The 16,685-nt window shown below is 46.0% G+C and overlaps 1 protein-coding gene across 5 annotated transcripts in view; it reads right to left on the bottom strand.

Annotated features, from left to right (window-relative positions):
- Positions 1-16,685, bottom strand: part of CLUAP1 (clusterin associated protein 1) — a 68,616-nt gene that overhangs the window by 832 nt on the left and 51,099 nt on the right. For 3 of the 5 annotated variants that reach the window (XM_040592614.1, XM_040592610.1, XM_040592611.1), the window contains 3 exons: positions 12,519-12,626; positions 2,248-2,303; positions 1-54 (listed from right to left, as the gene is read on the bottom strand). In XM_040592614.1, the coding sequence (XP_040448548.1) occupies positions 1-54; positions 2,248-2,303; positions 12,519-12,626 (218 nt within the window). The remainder of the gene's footprint in view (positions 55-2,247; positions 2,304-12,518; positions 12,627-16,685) is intronic. The other 2 variants (XM_040592613.1, XM_040592612.1) reach the window with 1 other exon arrangement.

The raw sequence follows: 16,685 nt of genomic DNA on the forward strand, positions 1-16,685 counted from the left end.
CTGTGCCTCAGCGATGACCTCGCGCGTGCCTGGCCGTGCTGGGGCAGATCTCCCCTTGGAGAGCCACAGCGGAAAGAACAGGAGAGGCAGAGCAGGGGGAAAAAAAACCAACAAAAAAACAACATAAAAGAAAACAAAGTAACCAGGATAGGAGCAGGGGAGAAGGCAGCAAAGCCAGTTACAGCTTAGGCATCACGTGCCACAGCAGCAAGTGTAGAGGTTGCGCATACAGCTGCTGCAGCTGCAGCCCACTCTCTTCTCAACTGTATAACCCCATTAACCCTTTGCGGGGTTCTAACCAGCCTCACTAATTTCCTTCCCCGATCTCAGACAGGGCCCCTAGGCAAGCCTCTCAGCCCTGGTGCTGGCTCAGCTGCTCTGTTAAGGGAGCAGAGCCATGAGACAACTGAAGTGGCTTCAGCTGACAGCAGGAAGAGGCTGAAGGCCTTGGCTTGCCACACCTGGATCTGCTGGGGCTGTGCCAGCAGGGAGACGAGGGAGAAAGCTGTGAACAGGAGAACAGCTGTGTCCAAAGGGAAGAGAAATTGCAGAGGACAACTGCCCAAACCTGGCAAGAACCCAGTCAAGGCCAATCAGGCAGCACTGTGACCAAGACCACAATGTCTTTGTCTACAGCGCTGGCACTCCTGACCCTACCCAGAAACGAGTCTGAACACCAAGGGTGTAAATCGTTCCCCAGAAGGCAACAAAGAGCCTTAACCACATCCAGTCGGGCAGAAGCGAACAGCAGAGCAAGGTCTGCAAGCTCCTTTCCAGCAAAACGGTGAGGATGGTCAGAAAGAAGGGCAGCTCATCCCTCTCCAGCAAGAGACTTCACTTCCTTATCGCTACCGTGCCTCCTGGTCTCCGCAATGAACGCCTGACAGCAGTGGTATTTTCTCTCTTCTGCAGGAGAAACAGCCCACCTGGAGCTCTGCAGCGTCGCACAGCGAACGGCTCTTGTATGTGGTGGCAAAGAGTGTCTTACTGTTCTTGTGTCCTGTGGAGGTGCATTTCCCCATCCGCTTCCCTCCCATCGCAAACCCTCTCCCTGGGGCCACGCTAGCTCACCACGCGCCCGTCCGCCTCGCTGCCTGACCCAAGCCAGGCTGCACCCCCAGGGTCTGCTGTCTGCAACTGCCTCGGGTGAAGGGATTTCTGAAAAGCAAATTGTTTGTTTCAGAGAGGCTTAACTTCTGTGCCATGAAGGCAGCGAAGGGCAGGGCAGTACTGAAGGGCAGACAATCCCCCAGCAGCACAGGGCTTCTTGCTGGCTGCAGAGACCATCCTCCTCAGCCAGACAGGAAGGCTGCAGCTACGCTAGGGGATCAACAGACAGCACAGGTTCACACACAAATTCACAGTCCTGGCAGTTTTTAAGTGTTTGCACTATTTCCTAGTACAGTTTTGGCCTGTGCCAACTAGCACTCTGCAAAACAATATTCCAGCACCACGTGGGGAACTCATGTTCCCTGCTCCTGGCTGGCAGCTGTGATGCCAGGCGCCTTTTTGGGGTGGTGGGGAGAGCTTACTGTATGGATGCCGACCATACTGCAGCTGGTTGCAGCTTCCTAGTACAGATGTAGCACTTAGGAGTGCCCAGACACACAGACAAACTGCCCACATGTACTGAAGGCTGAGCACAGCGGTCAGAACAAGTGCCTGCTGTACGAACCGTGTGTACCTGCTCGGACACGGCTCATCCAGGTGCAAACCAGGTGCAAAGCCAGTCGCTACGGAGCAGCTTTATCTGCAAAGCAGGGATCCCAAGGGGCACAGCTCACAGTTCCGCTCTCATCCCCATCCCATCACCTGGAGGACTGAAGGACCGGTGCTGTCAGTGCAGGCCATTGGGAGGGCTCTGAGGAGTGTGTTTTTAAAGCAACATAAGGGATTTATATCCACACATCTAACTGCTGCTACACTGCACTGATCCCCTCTTCCCAACAGTCTGCCCCAACAGCTTCACAACACAGCTTCCCTGCAGCCCATGTGCCACCAGTTACACACTGCAGGCTGAGGCTGAAGTGCAGGGCGGTGCACAGAGATTCCCAAGAGCAAAAGAAAAATAGGAAAATATGCATCTAGGCAGATGAGAGAGCAGGCAGCTGGAGGAGAAGGAAGGGAAAAGCAGGCCTGGGGCATGAAGGTTCAGCAGGTAAAAAGGTGTTTCTCTCACAGAGCGGAGGACTGTCACTCTCAAGCACTGTCAGAGAAGCTCTACAGGCACACAGGATGGTTACTTACATCTTCCTCCGTGTCTCCACCTTGCATTGTTCCCACGATCCGTGCGCCAGCTCTTCCTGCAAGAGCAAAGAGAACTGTCATAAAGCCTGTCTTATGGTTAACACCGAAGGAGAACAAATAATAAAGTTCAGAGTTTACATTTTAGAGGACTAGTCAAACGGCAGTGAGAGGATGAGATCCCAATGCACGCAAGGTTGCCCCTGTTAAGACCTAGAGCTCAGGAGAAGGTAGAGGAGGGTAAGGCTGACAGTCATTCCAGTCAGGATGGCATTTCCACAGCGACCTTGTGCCGCTATGACAGTTCTGACAGGATAAGAGGCAACAGACACATTAAGAAATGGGAAATTCTACCCAAGCACAAGAAACCACTTTTTTTTTCTTACCGCGAGGGTAGTCAATCACTGCAACAATGTTGCCAAGAGAAATTGTGGAGTCTCCATCCATGGAGATATTCAAAACCCATCTGGATATGGTCCTGGACAAAACTCGTGTTTGAGCAGAGGGGTTGGACTAGATGATCTCGAGAGGTCCCTTCCAACCTCAACAATTCTGTGAGCTGGCATATTCCTTCCTCTGCTTTGGTACACAGAGAACAAAAGCCCATCTCTTCCACGTGGTGAGCCTCCCATCCTTTAGAGAGCTCCCTATGCCCAGATCCTTTCTGGTACCCCAGTAGGGACTGGCATCTCCCAGGAATCCTAGGCAGTGCCAAGGCAAACCTCAAGAACTTCTGTTGAGAGTTGGATGTGTAAGTCTCAGGAAGGAGGTGGGGATCTCAGGGCTGCAGGGAGTTCACTGCAAAGGGAGAACGCACTTGTGCCTTGCTTTGTTACTTTTGGCTACGTAGCGGCCATATGAAACAAGGAAGGTGCTAGCACGGTCTGCTTTGCTGGGAAGGCTGCCCAGAAGGTGCTGGGAGTGGGTACTGCGGAGTTGTGACTGGGGAAATTCTGCGTGTGGGCTGACTGGGTGACTCAGCCCTGCTTCCCGGAGCCACCAGAAGTCACTCAGCACTAACCAGATGCCTGTTTAACAGTCCTGCTGTGATCATCACACTTCACCACCCGTTTATCTCCTGTCATGACTAATTTTCTCTATGCCAAATATGGATTTTTCCAATCTAGACAAAATCTATTTTACTTCTTTTTTACCATGAAAACAAAGCAACTTCAAAATATATGCTGTCAAAGCTCTTTTGTACCCCCCAAAGTACAAAACAATACAGGTCCCTGTCGACCCCTTTGCAGATTGATTTGGATTAGTTGTAGCAAAAAGCTGGCTAATTGTCCAGAAGTCACCAAAACCCCTTGTTGCGCCAAGGCAGGTAATTTAAAGGATCTCTTGTCTTTAAATAAAAAGGTTAGGTGTCCTCTAACCATCAGGTTGCTGATAACACAGGCAGTGGAGATGGAATCATAATAAGATTTCTGGACAGATCTCTCTTCAAGCTCTCTTCAGAGACTTTTGCTCTAATTGACACTACACTAAACACTCAATTTGGAGATGATTATAACTGACCTTGTTAGGTGCCAACAGAACCACGTTTTTGCCCAGCCTACAGATGGCTCCAAGAGTTCAACTGCAATTTTGCCGTGTAGAGGCTCAGCATGAAGCGTTAGATAGGGAATTATTACCTCAAAGGGAGAAAGCAGCAGGGAGCTCCTAAAATTGACTGGTAAGACAAAGCTGAGAGAGATCCTGAATATAAGAGAATTAAGATATTATGTAAGGAGAGCTGATGAAACAGGACAGTTCAAAAACGCCAAGGGAAGGGCTTAGAGAATGCTGACAGAAGGCCTACAGGGTGCTGGGTGCTGCTCGTCCATCAATGGAAACAGTAAGGACATCTCATGGGCATCTAACTTCTCACATTTGGAGGAAGACAAGAATCAGGGACTGCCCAGACTTTGATCCCTACATTGCTGAAGCCAGCAGCACCTCTGAACTAGAGACTGTGGGACCAGCAGGATTAGGTCCTGCAGCCCAATCCTGGGACACTTGCAGGAGATACCCCAGGATGCAGAGAGGCTGGAGTTTGTGCACTGAGCTGTAGACTGAAAAGGAGAGAGAGCAGATTTTCCACCTTGGTTGAAAAGCTTCCGTGACAAAGGCGGGAGTGTTATTTTAGCTTTCAGATCATAACCCCCCAAAGTTTCCGTGTGTGGGAGCAAGGAGTGGCAGATGCCATGGTGCATTTCCATGTGTACCGGGGGAGGCAGGAAACAGAGGAGTCGCCTGCACAGGACAGGGAGAGCTGGCAGGTATGGGAGCTGTTTGTCACCTGACTTTTTCTGGGTTCAATTTAGCTGGGCTCAGCTTGCTGCAGCATTAGTGCTGCACCACTCTGGCCACAGAGGCTCATGCAGCTTCCGAGCAGGTGAGAGCTTGTTATGTTTACGTACGGATAATGTGAATTCAGCTGGGACAGGCTGTACAAAGTGATAATTAGGTAAAATGTTAGTAACGAACAGACTGCAATTCACTGCACCTTTGGATTCAAATCTAATCTCTGCGCACCACCATGGTTTATAGCCACTAAGCCATCAAAAATCAGAAGCGAATGGGCATCCATGATTTTAAGCCTGTGAGCATTTGCCGTTTCTCCTCCGCGCGTGATGCTTGCCATTGTACTACCCCATGCAGCTGCCCACAATAGATCCACAGGACTAGAATTATTTACATGTTCTTACCCAGCAGTGGGTATATGTTAACCCTATGCCTGACAGCAAGAAGCGACACTCAACCTGAGAGTTAGGGCAACCCGCCCATGAGGGGAAGGGAGATTTGCAGCTGAAACATTTCGCTCCCAGTTTAGAGATCTGCATTCAGTCTCCAACTCTTAATGCACATTCACAGCATGAGCTCAGATAAGACACCTCCCTTCCCTCTGCACCACCTCTACACGCAGAAAATTGGGATAAATCTTTTGCCTGATCTTCCTGATCCGTGTGCCTGCTGGGCACTGTGTTCGGAAGTGTGAGTGTAGCCCCTAGCACAAGGCCCTGATCTCAGCAGTTTCTAGGCATTGCTAAAGTACAATGATTAATGAAGCACACTACAGCAGCTGCCCAGGGCGGGCACACTTCTATTTATTTCTTGCTCCTCCACAAAAAGGAAATTCACTTGGAAGTGAGTGACATGTATCCCACTATTTCAGGCCTACAATCTCTCCTCCTTCTCCACTGGTCCAGTGTGGCACTGGCCATAATCCAGGCTGGAAGCATACAGAAATATCTCCTCTTCCCCAGGAGCACCTAACTTTGCTGACACAAAACATACAGCCAAAGACAGTTCTGTTGGGAGCAGATGCCGAGATGGTGGGAGGAAGCTCTATTTCCAGTTAAGACATTAATTTCTCTGAATTCCAATTGCAGCCCTTGTTTTGGTACTTCCAAACACACTTGATTACCCCCCTTTTCCCAGCTCCATCAGCCTGGTAATATTGTCCAGCAGCCGCTGTATCAGGAGACTAAAGACTTTGCAGACTCTTATCTGAGGGACAGGAATCTGCAGAGATCCACACAGAAATTCATGAAAATGAGAAGAGCAGCTGTGTTAGCTTTCTCCCTCCCAGGTTAATTTCCTTTGAGTCCTGTTAGCCAGATCCAGTGGCTCAAACACAGTGTTGACTGTTTTTCCCTCCTGCTTGACTTACAGAGGCAAGGAAGAAGAGACTAATCTGACTCTACAAAATGCTTTTATAAAGTTTACAATTAGGACTTAATTTGCTTTACTAGAAAAGTATATTCGCTCCAGGAGCACAGTCACAAGGACCCACTGTACGCCACATGTACAGAGCCCCAGTCACAGTAAAACTGCACTTGGTGAAGTTCACAGGGAAGGAATTTATTTTTAAAAGCTCATGGAGAGCAACATCAGTTTGATAGAGTCCTCTGAGGTGCTCTGAGAGCAGATGCATTTATGAAATTTTCCCCCTTGACTTCACACATCAAACAGCTGGAGAATTGAGTCCTGCTAATTCACAGCCAAACACCTTTCTGCCAGACCCAGGCCTTATGCCTCAGCCTTCTCTCGCTGCCACCACCACGGTGCCTGTGACATCCAGACCCACTCACCTCCTCACTTTGACAGGCTTTGAATCAAGGCAAACACATGCAACAAGAAGCCTGCAAACCCCAGGGTTCAGGAAGAACCATCAAGAAGGGAGCAGCCTGGCCAGGTTAGAAGAGATTTTTGTTTCTGTTGCTCTGTACTTCTTGTTATCTGCCAAGAAATCAGATCGGGATTTTCAGAGGAGCTCCGGGGTTACAAACAATAATCACAAACCCCACACAGACAGGAAAGGTAAGAAGAATTTGGCACCCAGCAGAGCCTGTGGCAAGGCTGCTGTTGGTATCTGACTCACCGCTGCCCACCTGACGCCACATCAGGTCGATAGCTCGCCCTCGCCCTTCTGTGCAGACATCAAAATCTATTTTGGCCTCTGAAAGCACGAGATACAGAGCACCTGCAAGCCCCATTGAGTATGTGAGCTGCAGATTCCTGGCATTTTTGAGAATCAGGCCTTGCCATGCTGGAACTGCTGGGACATCAGGAGGATGCTGACAGTTTCTCCACACCCTTGGCAAATCCTCCCTAATGGCACTTGAGTTATCAAGCCTGGCATTACTCTGAACAAGACATTTTCTTCTGGGGTTTTTGGGGTTTTTTTCTTCCCCAAAACCACAAGCTCCAGGTACTCGGATTGCAGCAGTGGGACAACCCTGCTCTCCATTTCTCAAGGGTTTCTGAACAGACTGACTGCGGGGAATGGCCTGGGAACACATCCTGCACTAAGCTGCGTGCCAGTAAAAGGCAGCTGTCCCTGCGGATGAAGCTGAGAGATCAGAGATGGGATTGCACTGCATTTGAATGATGCCTAGACAACTGCAGTGGGCTTCAGTGTGTTTTTCTTATCAAGACGCATTTCCACAACAGAGGAGAATGCAGCATTTTCAGAAAGCCTGCTAATTTTGTTACCATCTTGTTTTTGCAAACATAAATGCACTTGCATACATTTCTTGGTCTTGGACTCAGAGATGTCATTTCCTTTAGGAACCACAGTGGAGGGAAGAAATAGACTAATTATTTAACATGTGTTTTTAAAAATTAAGCAGGTGACAGCCGCAGGAACTCAATGTGAACAAGACATCCAACAAGGAGCAGACAGCTGTTGCTCATTCCTAGTTTAATCCCTCCACTCCCCTGCATACTGATGACACACCTGCAGTTTCTACACACCTGGGGAGGTTAGAGGGAAGGAAAACATTCTAGAAATTCAGCAGCAGAAATCTGAAAGCGGCCACAAGCAGGGAAGAGAATTGCCACAAGTGGAATCTGACTATTTCCACTGAGAACAGGACTTTTCTACTTTTTAGCTTGCGTGCTGTACAGAGGGATTTGGAAACAGGACCATGTAAGCTCACCTGAGAAGATTTCTTGCTACTAAGTCAAAACTCCCATTCTCCCTACAGGACTACAAAAACCCAAGGGCTAATTCAGCCTCCGCAGCCTTTCCCCCAGCACGCATGGTACCTCTGGCCCTTTCCTACTGTCTTGCTAGCTGGCTCCTACTTATTAATCACAAGCTCAAGTTTAAGAAGGAAACAAGACAGGGAGGCTAAATATCATCATCTCAAAACACTGTCTGCCACCACAGCATCATCAGCATGCTCTGGGTGTGTGCTGCTCCGCGCCGCTGCCTCTGTGAGATGCATCTGTACAGGAGTGGGGATCCCCACAGGCCTGGCTACAGCATGGGAACAGCTGGTGCTGGCAAGCCAGCCCGTGTCCACCGAGACACGGGACCACACTCTCTCTGCCCCCAGACTCATCTCTGGTTTGACTGTTGCGTACTTGGTCCCATTTCCTCCAACGAGGTACACTCTGCTTTCTTAACCAGCCCTTTATTGTCATCTGCTGCATCCAGAGACACGTTTGTTCTTGCTATGTTAAACAGTGCAAAAACGTTATCTATTCAGTAGCAAGTAGGCTCGCTACCTGGCTGCCAGCACGTCATTACCACATTGATCCTCTGGGTCAGTTCTGCAAAGGCAAAAGGCTCTGAGAGCGCTGCTCTCTCACTGTTTGACTTTGGAGTGATTGTTTGCTGAAAAACATTCAGAGTTTTATAAAGCTGTCTTCTTACAACAAAAACAAAACGTGGCTGAAGTAGTTACTGTCTCAGCAGTGAAATGGTCTCTGTGCTCCAAACAGCGTAAAACCACCCCTTAACACCAACATGATAAAAAAACCCCATAACAGCTAAAGCATTCAGATAATTGGTTTACAGGAGCTGAAAGATCCTGGCAGTGTGGAATAGAGGGTGATTTACTGCAGATAAGCACAGTTCCACAGTTCTGCAAGTGTGGATCACTTCTGCTTCATTCAGTTGCATTTCCACTGCCTACCTTGTCACAGGCACGGTGGGTGCCAGTCTGCCATGGCCAATCCTATCAGCCAGCGCCACCACTGGGAAGTGAAGACACCCTCACGATGCTAAAATGCATGAGACTGGGAAGACGGATATACACATGTAATAACATCACTTCAAAATCTGCCACTTTTGACAGCATGGATGAAAAAAATCCACTTTAATTCATGGGGAGACTGGACAGGTTCTTAGGGAAAAAAATAAATCTACTGAGGGTTAGACTAAAGCCGTGGAAACCACATCCAGCTCAGGAAATCCTGATGGGGGTTGAAATGGTTTGAGAGCAGGAGGGAATGTGAAGGAAGTTCCCACACTTTTCCCCAGGCATTTTCTTTCAGCCAGTGCTGGAGACAGACCTTGCACCTGACCCGACACAGCAGCTTCTGTGTTCCTAGGGCAAGGCTTTGCTCTCCTCGTCCTGATCCCCACCTCATCTGCACGTGAACAGCCATTCTGCTGCAAACTACGGGTTTATGGCCTGTTTCAGGCAAAGGGCAGATTGTTAAGACCTTCAACATTGCAAGAATTGCTTTTTCTTTGGCTCTCTGACAAAACAAGAGCCTTATTCTCTAGCATCACTAACTCATGGTTTAACCTCAGGGAAGTCCAGGCATCTATTTTATTTGCATAACAGCCTCACTTACCTATTGCCAGACAGTTTAACAGCGCATGTGAATCTTTATTCACGTTGACAATATTAAAATTAAAAGTTATAGACGATAAATCAATTCTCTAAGTTACAAAAGCAAATGATTAGAGACACATGGATTTATGATAATAAGCCCCAACAAGGAGGAGACTTGCCTGTAATCATGGCATTGTGATGACAAAACAGGTTGTAGTTTCACAAACCCAGTAAGCCAGCATCTGTCAGCTTGGCGCCTGTCCTCCCAGCCATTTATTTTCACTCTCACGCCCGCTCCCTCCTCGAACAGAAGCCTTCCCAGCTTCCTAAAGCCGGGTTTGCTGTCTTGTTGAAGCAGAAACATTGAGCTCAGAGGAGACAAAAGCTCCACAGTGCGTGACAGCTTCCTTCTTAACCTGCTACTGCCTACTCCTCTTTGTACCTGGAGAATAAGCGTTTGATTTTCTCTCTGTACCACAACAGCTAGCAGCCTGGCATGTCTCCCCCAGCTAACACTCTTTTCTGCTCCATGGGAGACTAAAACCGATACCTTCAAGTTTTTTAATTGGCTAAAAGAATAAAAACAGGAGCAGCAATATTGTCAAAGCTGCATTTAGTTTGAATTTTGCTGCATCTAGACAAACCTGATGAAAGGACTCTTGAGGGTGAAAGTGTGTTGATTTTTCTCAATTATACCAAGTGGCCTAATAAGAGAGATTATCTCTCCCTGAGAACCTTGCCTTTATAATGGCAAAACACACTGGAATACCTGCCCACCTATTACAGACAGAGGGGGAAGTCTTATCTTACAATACTAATAACCTGGAAATTAGAGATGTAAAACTGAATCACAGCAGCTACAGGAATTGACCACTGTGGACCATTTCTTCTTAGTCTGAGAGCAAACATGGCTTAGAAGCACCACCATGTAAGACGACACAAAGCTTCAAAAGAGAGTGATTGAAATATCTTGATTTAAGTCAAGGAAAAAATCAGTAATTAATACAATAATGTTCTTGTTATGCTGCCTTATTTATTAAGTGCATTTTAAATGCAAACTACCTGTGCCGAAGAACATGTACAGATTCTTGGTGTGTTTAATGACAAATAGCCAGCGAATGTTCAGGCCTGGTTTTCTAAAGAAGCTGATGCACCTGACGTTTATCTCAGACCTTGACATATCTCCGGAACTTCAGCTGATGAGGGTCAGGCAGTCAAACATACCACCTGTCGGTGAGGGACCTGGACCAAAGGGGCCCCTTTACCCAGACGGAGAGGTGCAGATCTGAGCCTGCTTGTCACAGAAGCATGCGCTCTGGATCAGGCTGGAGCTCCCAAAGGCAAGCTTTGACCTGACTGGTGTGTCTTGATACAGTCCAAGCTTTTGCTCCTATGTTCTGGATGGATAAGAATGGGCAGGGCTGAGCGAGCTCACTCTAACACCAGCAGCAGAGTTGTTAGCGTTAGAAAACTCAAGTTTTCCTAAACAAAAAGTATAGACTTTTTGAACCAGCGGTACGGACAGAGAGCCTGTTATTAATCTCACAGTGTAGCTACAGCTAGAGCAACCGGGCAACTTGCCCCAAATGATGATGAATAACCTCAGCAAAGCAGAAATGTGAGCCACAATCCTTCCCTTAAGAGTCTTAACAATGTTTGTATCCACTTCTGCCAGCAGAGCACTGTAGGACTGCAGCGCTGTGAGTTAGGATGGGGAACACAACCTCAGTCCCTCTGGACCTCAGGGGCCGTTTAACATACCTGGAGCTCCTTCAGTAGTTCATGGCAGGTGAGAGGCAAAAAAAGCAGAGAATGCTAAGGGACACTTCTGACTTACACAGAGATAAGGAGAGTGAAGATTGGGATGGCAGCTGTGTGGTTAGCAAACAGCACACTCAGAGGATGTAGAAGTCAGAGGATAATTATCTGCCAGAGGTAGTTTACTAAAAACTGGAAGAGACCTACACACAGCAGAGAAAACATCTCAGGGATTTGAACTGCTTGCTTCAGTCTGACAAGCTAATGCTGAATCTCCAGGAAGTGTAATTAATGATAACAAAGCTCTTCCTAGAAAAAATTCTACTTGCAACAAAATCTACAATTTCTATAATAAAGCTTTTCACTCCTAAAACTGGTATTAAGAGCTAACTCTGACTGCAGCCTGTACCCACATCGTTAGGTTATGATGCCCTCTGCGATGAACCATCACAGACAGTTACACAGTCATTTCCAAAGCTCTAAAAACTCTGTCCAAACCTTTCCTTGAGAAATGGCAATGTAAAACCCTTAGGGAATAAAACCCTTAGGGAATATTAGCATTTCTAGCACTTATCAAGGATTTTGAAGTTTTATGAAAAACAGAGGAACTGGGGATAAAAATGCTTGAATTATATTGACTTGAGAACTTCAGATTCTTGCTTTGGTATCAGTCAGGGGGGAGAGCAGAATTCAACTCAGAAAAAACACATATTTGCGGTTTAGCTAAGTAACAGGTTCCAACAGAAGTAGCAGCACATGAAATTACCCGCACAGGCACTTCATCCAGATCCCAGAGAGGCTTTTGCTGATGGTCAGAACCACTCACTGCTAACAAGAACACCAAGAAGAACTAATCTGATTTTGTTGTCATTTTGCTTGACTACGGACTAAGCAGAAGGTTTCTTTTTCCACCTAAGCGAAACACAGACCCTCAGACAGTAACGTCTCTGAGTTGCTTCTGACCAGGGCTCTAGTGGAATCAGCAGCCAGAAGCTGCAGTCCCGCTCCACAAAAACAGTGGCAGAAGCCAGATGTCCTTCCCTGAAAGAAATAACTCAGGTGTGCACACCCACGACTGTGTCAGTGCGGGTGGCTTTATAGACTTGCTCAAAGTCTCCTTTTGAGGAAGGCTCTACTAGAATGAGCATCAGCAGCTAAAGGGAAATAAATGCTTTGCAAGGAGAAATGGTATTACTTCTCCACAGCTTTGTATAAAGCTACTTGAAGAATCTGTAAGGCAATACCAAAGCACATTCTGCTTTTTTCAGTATAATCCTTAATTTGCTCCCCCTCAAAGTACTGCTTTCTCCACAAGACACTGTCCTCTTACAGCTCATGAGAACTCAGCAGAGCCAATATCCTTGAATGACAGCTGGGTCTTCTTACATTTAAGGTTACTCAGATAATTCCAGCACATCCTTCTGAATACAGGCAACCGAGGAAAGGTTAAGATACCTTGCAGTAGTGTTTGCATGGTGGTGCGCTGCTTCATGATTTGCCTGTCTTCCACTTCACTGTCAGATCCTTCATCCTCTTGAATCTCTACATCGGAATCATCATTATCTGGTTAAAACAAAAACAGTGGATAAATATCACTGAAACCAACCCACAACTCCGAATAGCAGCTGGCACAAGAGACGCTAGCAGTCTCTACCTTTGTGAAGTCCAAGATTAATTAAAAATGCAGCCTCAGACAGAGCATTGGCTCTACTGATGAGCACAGGGAAACAGGTAACACCCACATCCTAATTAAGGCATCCTTCTACACGCAAGTGCCAAAGAAGCAAACAATATAAACAATTGTCTTGGGACAACCCTCAGGCTGTACTGTAAAGGTGCTGTTCTAAATACACTCTCTGGGCACGGAGCGTGTGTACAGTCAGAAGGTGCTATTTCAGCAACTGATTTAAAGAGAATCTTTTAAAAGCATTTGGAAAGTGTGGTCGTATTTAATATATCTCCTAGTCTTTTGCCCTGACATAAACAATATAAAAAACTGTCCCCTTAGACTGTTTGCCTTTCATTTAATCGTAGCTGTTAGAAGAGCACAGTGAGACACTCCCAGACAAACAAAAGCAGTTACAGGCAAACGCAAGACACCTGGAGAGACAGGAAAGCTTCCCAACATGCAGGAACTTCAAGTATTTTCATAATCTGCCTTTGTTTTCTTCTTTCTATCCAAACTAAAGCCTGTTTAGTCCCTTACTCCCAGTTCCCCAGTCACCAAATCTGAACAAACCTGAAGGACTTAGATAGGTCCTTCCGATGTTTGAAAGGATGACAAAACTCTTCAGATACTTAAAAGTGCCTGCAAAGAAAAGGGCAGGCTGTTCTCTGTGCCAGCTGTACAAGTCCTGCCTTGAGGGTGACATCCATGATCAACCAAACTGATTCTCCTTTGAGCCTATTCTGAAGTAGAACAGCGGGTGGAAAGTTTGGAGCAGGCTCTGCTCTGCTCAAGTGTTCTTCTGCCCCACGATCCTTCTATCCCTGTCTCCTTGGTCATGGAGCCCGCTTGCATGCCAGCCTCCTTGGCTCACTGAGACCAAGCTCTGCTTCCCACCTACTGCCCGCTGGCGACTATTTACTTCCCTCTTCCAACATTCAATCCGTGAGCCAGATCCTCAGCTCCTGTCACCCCGTGACCTCTTCTCGCTCGAGGAGAGATGAGCCCCCCTACACCAGCCGATCTTCCAGATCAGAGCTGACGCTGCGTGGTGGCCGCCCTGCAGGAGTTCGCAGGGCTGTGACAAAGCCAGCAGGTCCCCGCAACGAGGTCAGCACCCAGCACAGCCACAATGGCTGCTCATTACTTAGAGAAAATAGGCAATTCTTTCCCAGGTACATTTAATTACACATGTCTGAGCTGAAAACGGAAATAACTGCTTTAATTATGATTAGTAATGAGCTGACATATCTTTGCAATATTTGATTATCAGACAATATACAAATATTAGACATTTCTCCATCAACTTTTTCATTGCAATATTAAGTTAATGACAAAATATAATGGCAAAGGATGTATTTGATACCCTGGCAAGATTACCTGGCTCCAGCAATCTTAGCCACAATTTCTATTTGTGTTGCACTTTCTTCTTTGGCAAGCAAAGGAATCGCTCACTGCTGTGTGACCCGAATATTGTCTCTGTTCATCTGGTTTTCAGGAAAGTGAGGTTTTGTTCAGCCTTTGCCCAGGAGAACTCCTTGGAAAGAGCCACGTGGAGCCTAAATAAATGATCCAGGTTTGTGCTCTGTATGTTAAAGAACAAGACTATCTCATCTGCAGTGGCTCTCGCTGCTACCACTAAATGCCCTCATACTTATTTTGTGGGGGGTTTGTTCTTTTTTTATATATAATATATACATTTTTTCAGCAGCATTTCCTCCCTTTCAGGGTTTGTCTTCTGTGCTTAGTATCAGCATAAAGCAACGAAAAAAATAAAGCATATTACTACAAATTCCCACGTACTAGTACACAGAGTACAGAACACATTTTAATGGACCTGGCTTATGAGATTTGCATGGGTTTACATGAAGATTATTTGACTTTTTGCAACAAACTGCTACTCAGCAATCCATGTGCCCAAATTTAGGCCAACACCGGCAGCTTACTGGAGCTTAAGGCTGGTATTTTAACAAGCTCCTGTATTTTTACTATGAAAAGGTAATCAGCAGAACAACTCTATAAACTCTGGCCCATTTTCCCCCTGCTGTGATTTACTCTACCGCACGGAGAATACTGGCAAAGTCTCAGACTACCTGACAGAGAATACACTGGTATTTCAGACTCTGCTTGCCTTATGGTTCAACATTTCCATTTCATAAAGGTGGGTTTCAGTCAACTAAATTAGTTTCATTTAAAGCAGTTGGGCCACAAAATGTACATCCTGGTTACAACTGAAAAACACTGCTCTCAGAACACGCATTGTTTGTTCCAAAGCACACCTACTGTTTCCAGCAAAAGCCAGAGCAGATACCTGGACCGATAATGCTGTATTTAAATGATTTAATTTTTGGTAATTTGCAACGCTTGAAGGACCAGCACGATTTAATAACTTACCAGTGATTTCATTACAGATTTGTTAGTTTGCATAAATATTCAAGTAAATGTATCCAACTGTAAAATAAGAAGTTACTGTGGTGAAGATAATGAGCACAAAGGACATCGTTTATTGATATGCTTCAGAATTAGATGTAAGTGTGGTTTAGCATGTTCAATTTCATAATAAAACCCACTGCTCTGAAAACACAGGCACTGGCTCCACAGCAATTACTGGATTCAGCGGGATGTTGGTTTTGGCAAAAAAAATGATCAAAAAAGTCAAGTGGGCAACTGACAGCCACTTGATCCAAAATAAAATCCATTTAATAAATAGCATGAAATTTTAGAACAGGAGAAAAACAGGGGGTGGATTGGCATTTTAATGTGACCAAATGGAGAGTGAAGTTCAGTGCCCACTTGAAAGCCTCAGTTCTACCAAATCCATACTCTTGTCTCACCAAATTCAAGAGCATCAGGCTGTATATCTGCCTGAACGCTATGTATTTGCAGCTCTGCAATCTGATGAGAAAGAAAAGCTTTGATATATAAATTTCACTAGGGAACATCCCTTGTCTTTAGCACAAAACTGAGATGCTTTGTCTGACCTCTACAAACACAATTCATCCTGGTACTGAGAGCTATTGATCGAGGTCCAGATACTTGTGGCTCCTGCCAACCTCAGCAGAAAGCCTGGATCTTCAGGCCTGGGTATACTAAACCTGGGCATATATATTTGTAAACCAACAAACATCAGCCAGCAGGTCGCAGAGGTAGGTCTAAGCGCACCTTCTTACCTCGCTTGGTCATTTTAAAATGGTTTATTGCTACAGTATCCAAGCTCACATTTTTAATAGTAAGGATGATTAACTACAGCCCAGGGGAACAACAGGTCTCTGTCACTTGAAACAATTAAAAATAACTCGTGATGACAAGCTCCATTTAGACTGGGATTTGTAGTCTTGGCACAGGAATAAGTAGTGATTTTTTGGCCTATTTTGTAGAGAGGTCCTACTTGGCGACCATAACTATTTCTAATGATCATAAAAGCCAAGAATCCATCAAAGTACTATTAAATTAGGACATGAATTTGCCATTATTTAACAAGCAAAACACAAGACCATTGTGGACGAGTTCCAAGTGTCTGTAACAAGAAGATGGATGGCCTGAGCATTCTGCGGGTGACAGTGCTGAGCATTAGCAATACCATCCAGGCATCTCACCCTAGTGGGAATTGCCCAGTGATTCACTGCTACATTTCAAATGCCACAGTTGTTGCAATGGGGCTTTTTGTTTATCTGCTGTCAGATTTTAAGGCATCAATTCTGAAGCAGAAAGGGTATAAGAGATTCACTGCAGCAGCGTCATGCAATTTGCTATCCAAAGCACGTTATTTGCTCTGTTTAATTGAGCAAGATGGTAAGAGCTAAGCACATTTTGCTTGGCTGTCAGAAAAGAGTGAGTTAGCTCGGCAAGTAAAACTGGCCAAGGAAACACTTTAGTTGTGTATCAAGCAGAACTGAAGCTCTCCAGAAACATCAGTTAATCCTGTTGCTATTGCTGAACAATACTGAAGTAGCGCA

This window comes from Falco naumanni, chromosome 4, assembly GCF_017639655.2.
Source record: "Falco naumanni isolate bFalNau1 chromosome 4, bFalNau1.pat, whole genome shotgun sequence".
In the NCBI taxonomy this organism is placed as follows: domain Eukaryota; kingdom Metazoa; phylum Chordata; class Aves; order Falconiformes; family Falconidae; genus Falco; species Falco naumanni.